General features: G+C 40.3%; 1 protein-coding gene across 2 annotated transcripts in view; it reads left to right on the forward strand.

Annotated features, from left to right (window-relative positions):
• Positions 1-16,387, forward strand: part of IRAG1 (inositol 1,4,5-triphosphate receptor associated 1) — a 98,384-nt gene that overhangs the window by 4,689 nt on the left and 77,308 nt on the right. For both annotated transcript variants that reach the window (XM_079965690.1, XM_079965691.1), the window contains exons 5-14: positions 611-672; positions 1,555-1,633; positions 3,401-3,556; positions 4,494-4,611; positions 5,669-5,716; positions 6,457-6,597; positions 7,547-7,692; positions 9,546-10,209; positions 11,371-11,512; positions 12,590-12,654. In XM_079965690.1, coding sequence (XP_079821816.1) covers positions 611-672; positions 1,555-1,633; positions 3,401-3,556; positions 4,494-4,611; positions 5,669-5,716; positions 6,457-6,597; positions 7,547-7,692; positions 9,546-10,209; positions 11,371-11,512; positions 12,590-12,654 — 1,621 coding nt within the window. The remainder of the gene's footprint in view (positions 1-610; positions 673-1,554; positions 1,634-3,400; positions 3,557-4,493; positions 4,612-5,668; positions 5,717-6,456; positions 6,598-7,546; positions 7,693-9,545; positions 10,210-11,370; positions 11,513-12,589; positions 12,655-16,387) is intronic.

Raw genomic sequence — 16,387 nt, forward strand, 5'->3', positions numbered from 1 at the left:
ACAACTCTGAGGTAGAATTCTTTGATTCTGTTTTGTTCCCTGCTGTTGACTTTCAGACTCATGTACTGTATGATTCCCAAGCACTCAGGTATGAAAAATTGGATTGATTGTTGCCTAGGGAGACAAACAGAGGAGTAATTTTATAGATAACATGGGCATTCTGTCTCTCCATATATTACCTCTCTGTTCTGCTGGATATAAATAAGGATGAGGCTGAAGCCAAATGTTCTCCTCTTAATTTTTTGACTTCACTATTAAGGTGACTGGAAAATGCATCCCTAATATAGTGCTGGAAATTCTAACTGTCAATTTCTGCTTAGCCTTTATCTCTAGCTACTTGTGGAGAAGATCTCAAGCACTTAGAGACAGTTTTAAGTGCAGTCCCTAGATCATTGTTAATAGAATAAGATTTTGGTCAAAATATTACTTCACAATATTTTATCACATTAATTCTAGGGTTTCTCTGTGAATTCTATAGCTTAAGCTTAATATAACGAAGTTGTTTGCATAAATTCAGTAAAAGAATTTTGCAAGTTCTTGAAAAATCAACCTTACCGTTACCAAATGTCTTCAGACAGTTTAAGAACAGCTTCTTCTTTTTTTAACCTAGCATTTCAGACACAGAAGTTGACAAGTTCTCTACTACCACTAACAGAAATTTGCATTGTAATGGTGAGTAGGTGGATGGCTTACTTCTCCAGTCATGCATTATTCTTCACAGATGTGGATGCCATTTCTGTTAAAAGCAGAATCAATCATGACTTATTTCACTGACTACTATGAATGCAGTGTTTGTGTCAGGTCCTGTGGTACCTTGGGTTACAGATGCTTCGGGTTACAGATGCTTCAGGTTACAGACTCCGCTAACCCAGAAATAGTACCTCGGGTTAAGAACTTTGCTTCAGGATGAGAACAGAAATCACATGGTGGCGGTGCGGCGGCAGCAGGAGGCCCCATTAGCTAAAGTGGTAACTCAGGTTAAGAACAGTTTCAGGTTACGAACAGACCTCCAGAACAAATTAAGTTCTTAAGCCAAGGTACCACTGTATCTGGAACTGGCCTTGTGGGCTGTCCTGGGAAATTTTTAATCAAATTATCCAGGAGAAGCTGTAAGCCTATGCTTAATAAAGGACAATTGCCACTAGTACTGTCATTAGCTTGAAGGGCATTACCCAGCACAATTTTGGTCTAGTGAATGTGGATAGAATGGGGGTGTGGTGGACAGAATGTTGAATGTAGATCTGGATTCAGTTCTTCACTAAGTCTTACTCAGTGGCCTAAGCTACTTCAAAGTCAACCTTCTGTTTTTCATGCGATGATTGTATTGGATTTTTATTTAAAGAAAATGAGATATGCTTAAGCTCAGCTGCCTCAAGTATGCCTAACACTTGCATTACGGCCAACATCTACACATTCATTTTATATGCCTACTTCTCGCAGGTTTGTGTTACAGTGTTCCCAAAACCTAGCTTGAAACAACCAATGCCGCCAACACAATGTCGATACGTATTGCAAAACAACATTTAATACAACACCTTTTCCCCCCTTGAACAGATATGATGTCCTTCTTATCTGATGAAGATGCTGACATATATGAAGGAAGACCTGGAGATTCTGAAATGGACATTTCCAAGTAATGTTTATGAATATGAAAGTTGAAGGAATTCAGTTGTGTACATTGTGTGGTGTTGCTGTTTACATTGTAAGACGGGCAACACCATTGCCTCTTTCAAGGCAGTGGGCATAACTCAATGCCATCCTATTAGATTTTGTCAGCTATGATGGGTGGGGTCAAAGGGGCATGTTGTTGACCTCACCACCCCAATCCTGTCCACGTCCTTGGCTGAAACAACTGAATCCTACCAGGTATAATTTGATGGTGGTCCAGGAACCTCCAATGGACCAACTAACTGTGGCATCAAGTTAACACAGATTTGGGTGATTTTGTCCATAAAGTGGTTCACAAATCTCTCACAGCAGGCTATTGACTGGTGGTTTTTTGGGGGGTGGGGGGGGTTGGTCAACGATAGCACTCTGGTCTGGACCAGCTGGTTTACCACTCTAAACAGTGAATTGCTGGGCAATTTACTGAGGATGTTACAGAGACAGAGTATTAGACCCCTGCAGGGAGGTTGAGTCATAGCCAATCCAAACCTCAATAGTGAATGATATGCCCATGACTGGGGGGCAGTATTCACCCACTGATTTTTCTCAGTGTGCTCTGTAGCAAAAACCTAGGACATCTGTGGTATACGTTGGGTGCATGATGTATTGAGACAGCTCCATGGCTGCCAGGAAGTCCTGAAGTGGCTCACATAGGACAGCATCAACATAGATATTGATGACCCTCAGAACTAATGTCCTGGGATTCTCCAACATTACCCCTCCACCATCTCAGTCAGGGAAGTTGTAGAGCTGCAAGGCAGATGGTATTCCAACTAGAACTCTGTTCTGTGTCTGGCTCCCAGCACCAAGTACAAAGTATCACACCCAGGTCCCAGATGGTCTGGCCTTCTGGTGAGAATGATGGGTTTCTTATGGATCACTGCCATGCCCCCTCCCTATCCCTCCAACCTTGACTGGCACAGCACTGAATAACCAGGCATGAAAAGCAAGGTAAAGTCAGCCCTACCTCCCCAGGTCTCTGTAAAACACCAGATTGGGCACCTCAGCCATGATCAAATAATGGATAATGGATGAGAATTGTTTTATTAGACTGACCTGGCATTAAGTAATACTGGATGGGAGGGCAGGCCAGCATGCTACCCAAGTCTGTGTTGGGGGAAGGCTGAGCAAGGCAACAGGTGTCAAGCATCTACTCCCTACTTTTCTATGACAATATTGCCTATTCCCTGTTCCATTCCTCCCACACCCCAGGTCCTTAGCAATAGCTGCTTCCTGAATCTTCCTCACCTTCTGTCTCTGCTAAAGGCACATAATGCTGTTGCTGGTTTTTCCTCTGCCCCAAGGCTACTGTTGAACATCAGTGGGAGAGCTCAGTATCATAGTACCACCCACCGAGCATCCTGCGTATGTACCCTCTAATGGTTTCCATGTTCTCACCAGATTGCCATTCCCCAGTAGTCTATCTCTCACCAAGAGGCTGGGTGAGGCACATACACATCTGACAAGTTTTTTCCTGGCTCTTGCCCAGGAATCAATCCAATCAGTAATCAAACATTTTGCAGGGTTAATGCAAAGGCTTGGACAAGCAAGTATTAGCATGATTATTCCTTAGGTTCTGTTCATGTCATCCCATCTAGGATGGGCACACTGGATCAGGGTGGGTGAATATTAAGTACACATTAGATTTGCACTTAATGACTTGTAAACCTGCCAAAGGTTATAAACTGAGGAAAAGGTGTCTTAATACTGAAGGCCTACATTTTAATTTATTAAGGGCTTTCGACTTAAACAGCAGTGTTGAAGACTTAAAATACATGAATCAGAAAATGACTGCGCAATTACTGGGAATGCAGAAAGTAATGGAGTTGTCTGAGGAATCCTATCTGCAATTGACAGATGATATTGTAGAGCTGAGAGACAGACTGGCAAGGTATTATTTTCTAAGTGTGTGTGTATATATACTCTTTCCTTTTCTCATTTTTGGAAGCACTGTTTGAAAGCATGTTATTATGGCTGCGCTGCCAGTGTACAAAAAGGTCAACTCACAGATCCAACTTCTTGAGTGGATCGCTTTAAGAGAAGTATTTAGATAGATTGGTGGGTGGGTAAGAAACAGGACCAACCTGACATAGCCTATTCTTCTGATCAGTACTCACATGTACTAGGTGGTGCTGGGCTCCATTTTTCAAAGCAGTGCCTTTTCTGACTTTATAAGTAGGCAGTATTAATGTTCTATTTAGTTTGCAACCTGTTCCTATGCATGTTTAATTGGAGGTTTCTCCGAGTAGGTTCCATGGGACTTTCCAGGCAAGTGGCCACATTGGGAATTTTGTAAAGATGCTGTGGGGTGTGTAGCATAATACCAAATGGATGCTTTGGGAGTAAGGCATAATGGCTGCCACATCTAAAGGAGCAAAAAAATTAAAAAGAACACAACCACAAAATGCTGCAGCCATGCCCCTCTCCCATTATCCCTTCCTCAGTGGTAGAAAAATACACCTGTATCAGCTGCCACTGTGCTTGCTCACAGAGAGAAGTTATTTTCACTTCTCCTCTGTTCAGAACAGATGTGGGGCTGGGTGTCCAATCCTGGCATCCAATGAAATGTGGGCATGTTTGAAGGGCATTCAGGACAGTAGAGACTGAGCTAGTGAAAACAGGAACTGAGTGGGAACCTTATTGTGGCTTTTTGAAGCAATGTTTACTAAGACCTTCTGTGGGTGCTCTACTGGCGGGACAACCCTGATGTAACTTGTTGGTTCATCTTCTTTTTTACTGCTTTTGTGCCTTGTCCAGCTTGTGAACTTTGCTGCTGCTTAAGAGCTTTCTAAAGACTCTACTGAAATGTATATAACCTTTTTTTTAAGCATGCAGAAGCCTTTAGAAAACTACAAAAACATATGGCGTGAACTTGAAGACACCAAGAATAAAATGGCAAGCTTGCATGAAGAGAATGGCGTGATCCGTAAATGTGTCGCAAGTCTGGTATTTAACAGCTCATTTTTTACTGAGGTTGCTGCTTTGAGAGAGATAATGAATTCATTAGTAGTTGACATTTTGACCCTAATATGTTCAGAACTTTATTTTATTTTTAAATAGTCTTGCCAATAATCTGAACATCATCAAGTATAAATTCAAAAAACGCTATTTTTCAAACTCATGCATTGTTCACATGCACTTTGATCCTGATATCTGGAACTGGCTGCCAATGACTACTGCTAGTTGTATGCTTTGCAGTAAACCCAAGTTTGCTGCCATGTAATGAGTGAAATGACTGGGGGTTTGAATGTAGGGTGCTTCAAATGATTTGATGGTAATCTGGCCTTTTACCCACTGTCCATGAGCATCCATGTACTGGTGTTTTTATGGGTACTTTATTGTGCTTGAGAGCCAAGGCTTAAGAAACCAGACTGCAGAAAGGCCTTTGGACAAGCACGAGACCCTTACCATATAATTTATGGTGCCTTCAAACCCAGAAGCCAGCCATTGTGAGTGGCATTTTGAGCCCCTTACACTTGAAGCCAAGTGTTGTTCATTCTGGCTTACCCATTGTGCTTATACAACCACCAGACCAGCTGCCGGGGGCTACAGGGGCAGCTTCTACTGTGGAGAAAGTAAATGGGTCCAGACCCTTGCTTCAAGGCCACCAAGAGGGCAAATCTTAATACAGTGCCTAGCAAATTGTAGCATGCAGCTGTGAGACGTCACCGTTGCGGGTGGAGTGTGTGTGTCCTATGCTTCAGTGTGTACACACAGCCTGTGTAGCACTTTAATATACCTCTCACACACTCATGAAAACAGGGATTTTCTAATGAAACCAGTGGTAATAACAAAAGGGCTACCTTTTCTCAACCAGCCCTGCCCAGATTGGCTACATTGTCATTTTTCCAGCCTTAAATTCAATAGTGCAGACAGACCCATCCATTCCTTACCTCCACATAAGCTTTGTGTAAGCAAATGCTCAATAAGTAGTTTGTCTGGAAGGGCCCTGAGTCTCTCCACCCCCTGATGCATTTTCATTCATTTTCATTTCTTAAAACAGAAAGAAAGCGTGAAGTCCCTTGGTATAAAACTTGTTTCGCTAGAGGAGGTAAGTTTATTTTTTTGGTAGCCATAAAATTTGTCCATGGGGCATATGTACAAAGCTCCTTGCATCGAGTCAGACAAATGGTCCATCTAGCTTGCCATTGTCTGCAGTGACTGGTAGCAGCTCTCCAGGTTTCTGACAGAGGTCTTTCACTGGGAGATGCCAGGGATTGAAGCAGATACTCTGCCACAAATCTATGACACTTCTGAACAAACATCTAATATTAAAGGGGGTGGGGACTAAAGGGAGGACTACGATTTTGTTTATTCAGTATGCTATAATCTTATTTCAAACATTTCTTTTGCCTGGTGTTTGATTTTTATCAACATATTGCTTTTGTCTTGTTGGATCAATATCTCATATTTGTTTTGAAGACTACTCACATCTTCAATTCCTTTCAGTTGGTGATTACACTGCTAGTGAGTTAACCACCTAGGGGGAAAAACTGGTTGGCCTAAAGAGATTATCTTAACCATGTTGCTGATTTAAGTGTTTCTTTTTCAGTTGCCTTCTTTGTAAATTCTGTAGTCTGCAGCTGAATGAAATTTAATCTGCCATAAATAAACAATACTTCTAGAGTATGCAGTATAACATGAACCATCTCGTGGGGGATTGCAACTGAATTCTCTGTTAGAAACAATAAATCCATTTACACGTGTCTGCATCCTTTGTATTGTGAAGAATATACACATTAACATATAATCCTTTTGGTAATTTGCACTAATCTATCTCTTTGGCATTAGAATGCAAAAGCCCAGGAGGAAAGAAATACTTCTGTGTTTGAAGCATTATTGTTTCTGCGTTCAAGGGAACACTTTAAGAACTTTTTACAGGAAATAGTCTCTCAGAAGGATAGCATGCTTCAAGCCCTCATAGAAGAAATTGTAAGTAGTTCTATTACTGAATGTTTATTCTGGTGTTTCATATGTGGAGACTGTCAAGAAGTAAAAATGTTCTAACTCCCACCTCCTCTGCCTAACTAGGCTCAAACCTTTAATCTCTCATTCACCTCTTTTCTTAAAGGACAGAATAACAAAGGGATTACTAAATATAGAACAGGCTTCCTCAAACTCAGCCCTCCAGATGTTTTGAGACTACAATTCACATCATCCCTGCCCACTGGTCCTGCTAGCTAGGGATCATGGGAGTTGTAGGCCAAAAACACCTGGAGGGCCAAGTTTCAGGAAGCCTGATATAGAATGTGTGTATGTCACAGTGGACTTCCAGGTAGGAGTTTATTGTAGGATTGGTGTTTTTTACAGACGTAGGTTTTTCACAGTATTCACTCAACATCATTGACATCAAAATGTCAGTTTATTCACTCCTCCCGCCCTTTAATCTGGATTTACACTTCCTATGGAAAATCTTGTTACCAAGAATCTATTTGCAATATCTGAACAAGCTATTTGCAGTATGAAGCCCCATCTGGAAGCAACCACAGTGATGTCTGTATTGAATCAAGATTTGCCTTGAATGTAAAGCAAACAAATACATTATATTTGTACAAAAATAATAAATGTGAACTAAATAATGTGTCAGAAGAGGGCAGTATTCAATTATACAATCAGAGTAGAAGCTAGTTAAGTAAAAGGTATGTGCCTTTTTGGTTATTTTCTAAGACTTTAACCTTATGGGATTGTAAAGTCTAATTTTATGACCTGTAGTTCTGATTAAACCTAGGCTGCACTTTGTCTTACAGTTATTCATGAGTCTTGTTACAGCTGATAAATTATAATCACAGGACTGAGGACTCTGTAATATGTTTCAACACCTGAAAGCATCTTTTGTTCTGTAGTTTTCTCCTGTCAAACATCTATATCCTTATCTTTCTAGGAGCTGAAACAGAAAATGGATCACTCACTAGTAACTGTATTACAGACATTGGCCAACTTATGCCCATTCTTTGAAACTTGGAACAAAGTCGTAAAAAGATTAGAAACATTTCTGGAAGGGCCACAACTTTGGATGAAATCTCCTTGGTATGTTTAGTTTTTCCTTAAATCAAGAGGCAGCAATCTTAAGCATACTTAACTTGGAAGTAAATCCTTCTGACATTAAATGGACTTGCTTCAGGGTAACATAGATGAGCCTTGGCTGCCAGATTTTTGTACAGGAGCAAACAATGACATAATCAACAAGAGTTGAGCTGCAAAGTGAAAAAAACATTTTTGAGGCCAAATTGTGAGTGGGATGTCTGTCATGAGCTGACTGTAAATTGTCTTTTTGTGTTGGAAAATCCAATTGTGTGACTCCACCCAAAATGAAGTATAGAGCGGGGGGGATCCTTAAATCTCTCATGTTAATCTCTACTCCCTCTTTGATTGTCAAAGCTTGAACTTTTGTTCAGTCCTAGATAAGTGTCTAGTAGACAACCAGATGTCACCTAGTAGACAGTTTTTAGAAGGCTAGTGGCAGGAAGCAGTTGTGGATGCCAAGGATAATATCACTTGGGTGTGCCACAAGGTTACCAAAATTGCTCAGGTGGAGATTTGTAGGGTTGCTGTTGTTGGCATCCGTCTGTCTCAAGGGACAATGGAGTGCACCTCTGGGGGTGAAGTCAATTTGCTACATTAGCAGCACCAAAGTGACCTCCCTGGGATGCAAGTCTGAGCAGTGTGTTTGGAGGTCCCCTCTGGAATGGTAAAATCTGGGACATTTGAAAGGCACAGGAACTAAGCTTCCTTCAGAACCAGAAGAGCACCTCAGGATGATTTGCAAGCCAATGGCGGCGGCGGGGGGTGGGGGTGGGACCACAGGGCTAAAGTTAACTAAAAAGAATCCCTGAATGAGGGCAAGATTCGTAATTCTCTTGGGGGATTGTGGGACTTATGGTAAGAAAATCATCCTGGAAGCTGTAAAAAGGGAGGGTCATAAGAAGTAGTTAGGGTTTCATCCATTTAATCCTAGCCATGTCTACCAAGAAGTAAGTCCTCCTCAATTCAGTGGGGCTTCCGGCTAGGTAAGCAGTTAGGAATGCAGCCCTAGTTGTTCATTTTGAACAAGAAGTCACATATTTACATTATATTGCATTTATAGAACATAAAAAATAAATGGGAAAACTATACCTAATATAAGTTAGCCTGAGTGGAAGCCAGAGGGTTTCGGGTGGCTGTTTTTTTTTAGTGCTTGAAGGCTATGATTTAGCCAAAATGGCATTTAACCCACTCCAGTTTCTCTAAGGCTTAGATAAATGTCAGCTATTTATAACTCCTAAATTTCAAAATAAAACATAATACTGTTTTAAAGATTTCAAGGCACATCTTTATAATACTTTGCTTAGCGGTGTTTGTTTCTTTTTTTAAAAAAAGAATTTAACCTTTTGGTACCTAACAAAAATAGGAAGGGGAAAGGACACTAACAATAGTGAAAAGATAAATCCTGCCATCCGGGAACATCTAATCTCATGTATACATTTCACTTTCTTTAGTGGGATTGTGTTATTATCTGTGTTATGGTTTAGTTAATGTTTAGAGAGTCTTGCATCTTTGTTTACCGCTGGGCAAAATAAAATGGGAAAGTGAATCCTTGTTCTAAATATAACTAGGAGGCAAGTTAATAAATCAAGGTTGAATGGAGTGCACAGCCCACAGTATGAAAAGGCCATGTTTTTAAATGAGGAATTCCTTCTGTGCAAAGAATATTCATGTGCCCATTGGAATTCCCACAGCACTAAGACGAAGGCAACTCTCTTGGCTGGAAAACATAATGGCAATATTGGTTCAGAAGCCAATAGTACTGTATCTCAACTGAATATGGGCAGTTTTATTAAATATACATAAGGAAACAACAACAACAAAAATCCTAATCTTTATTGCCCCCCTTTATTTTATAGCCTTAATGTTGAACTTCATGAGGAGGTGGAATTGGGTAAAACAAATGGACAATTGGAACAAAGCACACTTGAAGCAGAGTTTCAAGCTTCCACAAACTATATGATGAATTGTGACAGTTGCTGCTTTGAGAGAGCGAACATCAGAACTTCCAAAGAGTGCCATGGAGCCAATCTAAGCAAAAAAGCTTTGCAAAATATAAATGCAATCACTTTCAGCAGCCAAACGTTAACACAAACTCCAGAAAAAGACCAAATATTGGTACAATGTCAGACCTGGAAAAAAATATTAGAAGGGGGAAAATGGTGGAATCCAGAAGGAAGGCTGGAAGCCATTTTGGAAATTTCTAAGACACTGGCAAATGACAAGAATACTGTGTTAGATGAAAAAAAAAAGTCATGTAAAGAGGAACATAAAATTCAGCCAGAACAAAAGAAGGTAAACCTAGTTGCAGCTATAAAACTGAAAGAACTGGTTCTTAGAATTCCCAAAGATCTCTGTGAGAGTGTATCAGAAAGCAACGTGACAATTCTATACGCCCAACAGATGATAAAAGCACTTCAGCTGTGGATTTCTGAAGCGGAAGGAAACTTTCTGTTTCAGGAAAACTCAAAAGAAACAAAGGAGAATTTTCAAATGGATAAAAGGATGCCAAACTTCACTCAGGTAGTGTTTGGAAAACAAAACTTAATATAATTTGAAGCTCAATGAGCATTATAATAGCTCATTTCTGTTGCCTTCATAGGAAGATTTCCCTGCTTCAGTGCACTTTATTGTTAACTTCAGTTAACAAGCAGCATGCATACTGTACTCATTTAGCTCATTTAAGATTTTTAAAATCTGTACCCATAGACTTTCTATAATAGCTAAGCAATTTTATTAAAATAGGTGACTACATGAGGGTCCTGAAAGCAACTCTGAAGCTATTTTGAGCACATAGAAGCCAAAGCAGCCAAAATGTGGGGATAATATCCAGTGTTGATCAGAGTAGATCTGCTGCTGCTGCTGCTACTACTACTAATATTTTCATTATTTATACCCCCGTTTGAGAGCCAAAACACATGCACCTATGAGCACAGCTTCATGGGATAGAGCTGGATAGCTCAGCTGGTTACAGCATGGTGCTGATAATGCCAAGCTTGCAGGTTTGATCCTGGGACAACTGCATATTCCTGTATTGTAGGGAGTTGGACTAGATGATCCTCAGGGTCCCCTCCAAATCTACAATTCTATGATCAATAGGAGTTCAGAAGATTATGGGAGAGAGGGACCAAAAAGGTCATGTGTGTTGTGTGAAGACATTCCCACCACATCTCTAATGGGAACAACACAGTGATTTGACCTTGCTGTGTTTTAAGCTGCTAATGTGAACATACAGTTTACTTCTTTTCAGACACTATATGAAAAGGGGAAACAGGGAGCAAGCTGAAGCATGCCAAGCCTCCTCACATTAATTATAAGGTCTGAAATAGCCTTCATATGTATGTTGTAGGTGTAGAGAGCACTGTCTACACATTTAGGAGTTCTCTGCAGGGTTTGGGCAGGAAGGGGTTGATGGAGCCCAAAGGATTTGTTTAAACTTCCTTCATTGTCCATGGTAAAGTGTGCCAGTTGGAGATTACTCAGGAGGGCTGCACAGAGCTAATGCTTGGAAGATGGCACCAATAGGCCTCTTGCAGATTAATATTACAGGCATTTTGGATAGGGAGCATTTCTTTTTCATGGTTTTGGTTGGGCTTCTTTTCATAGTTAGAGCATATATTTTCTCATCTCTACAGGGATAATGCAGCTTTTAATATTCAGAACTAAAATATTGTGTTTATTCAGTCTGCAGAACCAACAAACTGTGAGGACTTCAATCACAGCAGTGACAGCATAACATTTGTTGGCATGAAAAATGAGCTACCCCATTGTTTTTCAATGGCTCATCAATGTTCAGCACATCAAGAAGACAACAATAAAATGAGTGGTAGGAGAAAACTTTCCCTAGAAAACGCTAAACAGAGTGTTGTTTCCTCTCTCCCACTATGCAATTTGGCTAATAAACATGGAAGTGTGTTATGAAATTGACTTTAAGTATTCAGCAAACATTGTATCCTATATACCAAACAGACATACCAAATGACATTCCTCCTTAGGGTTCCTCCAGGCCCGCTATTCAGCATTCGTCTTGATGTGCTTGCTCAAAGCTTAAGTGTTAGTCTGTGTCTTTACTGAGCATTCATTCTGATTTGCTTATGAGATAGATATACAACAATGAGCATCTGTCCTGATACGTTTGCAGTGAGGTTACACATCTTCCCATTGATAATTTGTTCTTCCCAGACTTTTCAGTGAATGTCCCTGTCACTTTCCTAACCGCAAAAAAGGGGATTTATTGTGCTAGGGTGACAGAGCATTTCAAATCTCTTTAATTGCACCAACCTATATTTCCAATTTGTTCCTGAATCCCTCCTGCAAAATAGTGACATTTGCCCCATTAATTTTTTTTGCCAGCAGCACACAGTTAAGACTGTCACTCAGTTTCATGTTTTTTCTCCTGCCAACCGGACAATCTCACCCTCTCATTACTTTAACTGATGTCATTATGTTTTAATTTACCCATCCCAACAACTCAGGTATTTGCCACTGGACTTGCGGGCAACTGCTAGCTTCCTATCCTCCCCCCACCTTTAAAAGTCTATCAGATATAGAGGATTCAAAGTTGCAGTTTTTGTTAGCAAATTTATCTGTATGCAGCATCTCCATGAGCATCATTCCTGATTATTTAAATTTCAGTTGTTGAGTAGGAAGATAAGTTAAACTGTTGCTAGGTATAATCAGACTGAATTGCCTGGAGTTGTTCTGATGGGTTATGGTTGCCAGGCTATTGTTGCCTGAGATAGAGAAAAACATATGCCACATCTATACGCTTGAACGAGGATGTTCAAGGCAAGGATGGCACTGTTTCTGCAAAGTTTCATTTTTTCCCTAGCATTTATTGTGTGGTTCAGCTGTATCATTTTAATAAGTATCTAATAGTACTTCTCTGTTCTCTTTGTACGAGCAGATGAAAAATACTCTGAAATGGAAAAACCTGCATTGGTAATGAAAAACAGAAAACCCAGCAAGGTAAGGAAATGAGATTATAAGAACCTTTGGTATTTTATATTTGAAATTAAGCTATATTCATATAGGCAAATATTAATGTAGGAGTTGTTTCCTCTAATGGAACAACCTGCATTTCTAGGCAAACTGGGGTTACAGCATCATACCTCATTCATTTCCTGGTGTAGTGGTTTTTAATGTATCTTAGAGCATTTATTGGTATTGATAGTGAACAGGTATTCATTCATTCCTAGACTGAAACTAATTTCTCCAAAGCAATAACAACTATATTCATGACTTTCATAGTGGGATGTTGAACTACATCATGATCAGCAAGCAGGTCTAGCTCTAGTAAGTAGAGGCTGCCTGGCAACCCTATTGTGCTCTGTGGGTAAAGCTGGGTACAGTTGTAATAAACTGGAATAAACTAACAGATTCTCCAAGCTTTATTGCCTTGCCAGATAGGTTTTTGTTGGCAATGGGTGGTTTGCAGAAATTACAAGTGTATAGGTATTGACAAAATGGGGATATGTGTCTTTGGGAAAAAAATAATATAATAGTTAGCACTCTTGGTGCTTGGGAACCATTGCAATCATTGGTGTAGCCAGGATTTTTGTTGGGGGATGCAGGCATTTTGGGTGGGGGGGCAGAATCTCAGTTAGCTATGTATTTTTATTGATTTTTATTGGTTTAGGTGGGCAGCTGCCCCTCTCTGCCCCCCTGGCTATGGCCATGATTGCAATGCTATAAAGGAACATGAGGTGGACACCTGGCTGAAGCTTAAGGACACGTGGGCCTAGTCAGACCCTAGATGGGAAACCACCTATGTGCTTTGTATGTTACCTTGGGATTTATAATGGGAAAAAGTGAGGTGTAAAATACAAACTTTCCAAATCTCAAGGGAAAGAATTTTGCAGAGGAGAATAAGAAAACTAAAATAACTTTGGAAAGTTGCATGTAAGTATGAAGGTTGAAGCTGAACTGGAGGCAACAGTCCGAGATAGTTCCTAGGAGTAAGGAGTTGTGCCAGGAAATAGGGGTTGAGGGATAAAACCACGAATAAGGACTTAGAAAACCACCAAAGAATACAAAATGCACCAAAGCTCAGGAAGACTGTGCTGCTTGGCCAAGGCCCAACTAGAACAGGGAGGCAACTTATGCTCCTTCCTATACAGGAAGATATCATAGCCAGCCTGGGTGGGTGGAGTCAACTCAGGGCCTGAGAGTGTTTCTTTGTCTAAATAAATGCTGCAACCTGCAGTTTGAGGACTTATTAGGCCAGCCACACACAGATCCAAGGACTTACATGTTTCCAGGTTCAAATTTAACATTATGCTAAATGTGTAGCTAGCGACTACACCTGATATTTTAAATACAGGCATGGTGGGGTGATTTTTCCATGGAGACCACAGATGTGGGATGGGGAGGTTTAATCTTTCTATCGCAGTCACAATATGGACAAGAATCCCCCATCCCAAGCTACAAAAATTAGACAAATGAACTGGAACCTTTCTTAATACATCTGATGCTCATGCTTGAGGTGGGATTGGGACTGCAGCTGGGGAAGGAAGGATTAGATTTAAATTCTCCTCATGCTGTGGACCCCATGAAAGTGAGCCTCCTTCCCCAGCACCTGCAGTTTAACTAAGAAAACTCCCAAATATAGCTAGCCACACATTTAACATAACATAGAGTACCCTGAGTTGCATTAGCTGGAGAGAAGGAGAGATGGAAATGGATGCAATTCTGATTTAAGTACAGTTATGTTTTTAGGATCTTCCCCCGTCCCCTCCTTCATCTAGACTAAATTGCTGCATGCCACATTATTTTGTTATAGTATATTCAGGACACTGGGCAGAATCCTGTCAGTGGAAGCCCTGCGTAAAGACTCCCACTTGTACAACAGGGCATTCCCACCCCCCATATCTTCCCCCCCCCCCCAGCCTATCTCTGCACCTCCCAAAATTGGCTCTGGCAGTTCAGGAGAACCTCCAGAATAGTTTGCAGGGGGAGAGGACGTGGGATCATTCCATCTGGCAAGCTGATATGCCTGTGTAGACAGAATGTTTGTCACAGTGCAGTGTTGAATTCCATCCACTAAATGTTGCCCATTTAATGTAGGATTATAGTGTGATGCAGTTTCATCAACCTAGTTTGTTATACTCCCATACTTGTTGTCTACTTTAAAACAAATACAGTACAGTAATTCTAATTCAGTTACTCTGCTCTTATAAAATCTGACTGCAGAATTAACTAGTTGAACCAATTTCCAAATGATCCTTATTAATAGCTTTTACTAATGTAAAAGCATTCAGGACTCCTCACAATTGCATTTAATACAGTTTTTAAAAGTTAGTTGTCGTTCCCCTTATTTTACTCGATTCTTGAGCTGTGTGGAATAACTTTTTGTAGTTTAACAGTTTTGGTTTTTGATGGCATGTCTTTCTTCCTTGGGGAGTGAATTCTCTTGCTAATGAACAGAGAATAGTGTTCCCCAGGCCTCTCTTGACTTTTGACTAAGAATAACATCTGTCACTACCAAGAAGCTGTGTGTAAAATTAGAATTTCTCAGGGCAGATTGAGAACAAGATTTGTTTATGCCTTGTGCTTTTAAAATAGGATGACGTTGCAGAGCTTGCTTTATTGTTAGTGTGTGTGCTCTAGGCATCAATTGGAGAGAATGAGTATCTTCTACACCACCTATGGAAAAGATGTTTCATTTATGGCCGCAAAAACTTTCAAATATAATACCTTGTAAGAACATTACTTGATTTCTTGGTGAGAAAATTTCTTTGGAATAAAATAACTCAAATGTATCTATAAGAACTAGGCTAAGACCTGTATGAAATGAAATATTGCCCAAGAACATCTTTGAAACCTTATGCATGGCAAAAGCAGTACTGTATGTAACAAATACTTTATCCAGTCTTGGGGTACCCATGGCCAAAATATACATGGCCAGACACTCTTGACTGTGTGGTAGAACATTGGTTTTCATACCACATTCATTATCAGTTGAAGCTGCAGTTGTGTAGGGCAGAAGCTTCAGTGGAATGTTGCGGAGGTAGTATTGTCTGCAGAAGTCCATATCTTCCTTTCCTAGGTAGTATACATTTCACAACAAAGGGCTTGGGATGTTTGATTTTTTTAAAACTGATTCTAGATATTTCTCTAAATCCATTTATTTACAATATGTATATTCCACCTTTTAGGTGGACAATGGGCTTCCAAGTGAAAGGGTGCTGGTCCCTTATTAATGCTCTTGGGGTGGAGGAGTCATGACAGAAAATAAAAACTGCTTCTAGTGTTATAACTAAGCAAACTTGCATGTGGAAATACTTCAATTTGCTCTTGGCACATTCTGTCATTTGTTTTGAAGGTATCATGGAGAGTTTGGTGCGTAGTTTTATGAAACTGGACATCCCCTTTTGTCTTTAGTTTTTCTGTGTTGGTGGGGTTTGATTCTGTTGATCAAGAATGGCAAAATGTCCCTCCTCCATGTCAAACACTTTCCTAGTCTATGTCTAAGCGAATTCAGATTAATAGACTGCCTAAGGGCAAACGCACTTGGTCTCTGGTAGCATGGTTGTTTGAAGTGCTGTTTTTTCTAGAAAAAGAGGTGTCAGAACTCACCATGAACACTTTCCCTGTTCTCTTATAATGACAATGACAGGGATGCATTCTGGCCCCCACATTGTTTTGCCCATTCTTAAATGACCTAGAAGCGAGCCTAATGGACTCAGACGGACACCTTCCA

Source organism: Podarcis cretensis (assembly GCF_951804945.1).
Source record: "Podarcis cretensis genome assembly, chromosome: 1".
Taxonomy (NCBI): Eukaryota; Metazoa; Chordata; class Lepidosauria; order Squamata; family Lacertidae; genus Podarcis; species Podarcis cretensis.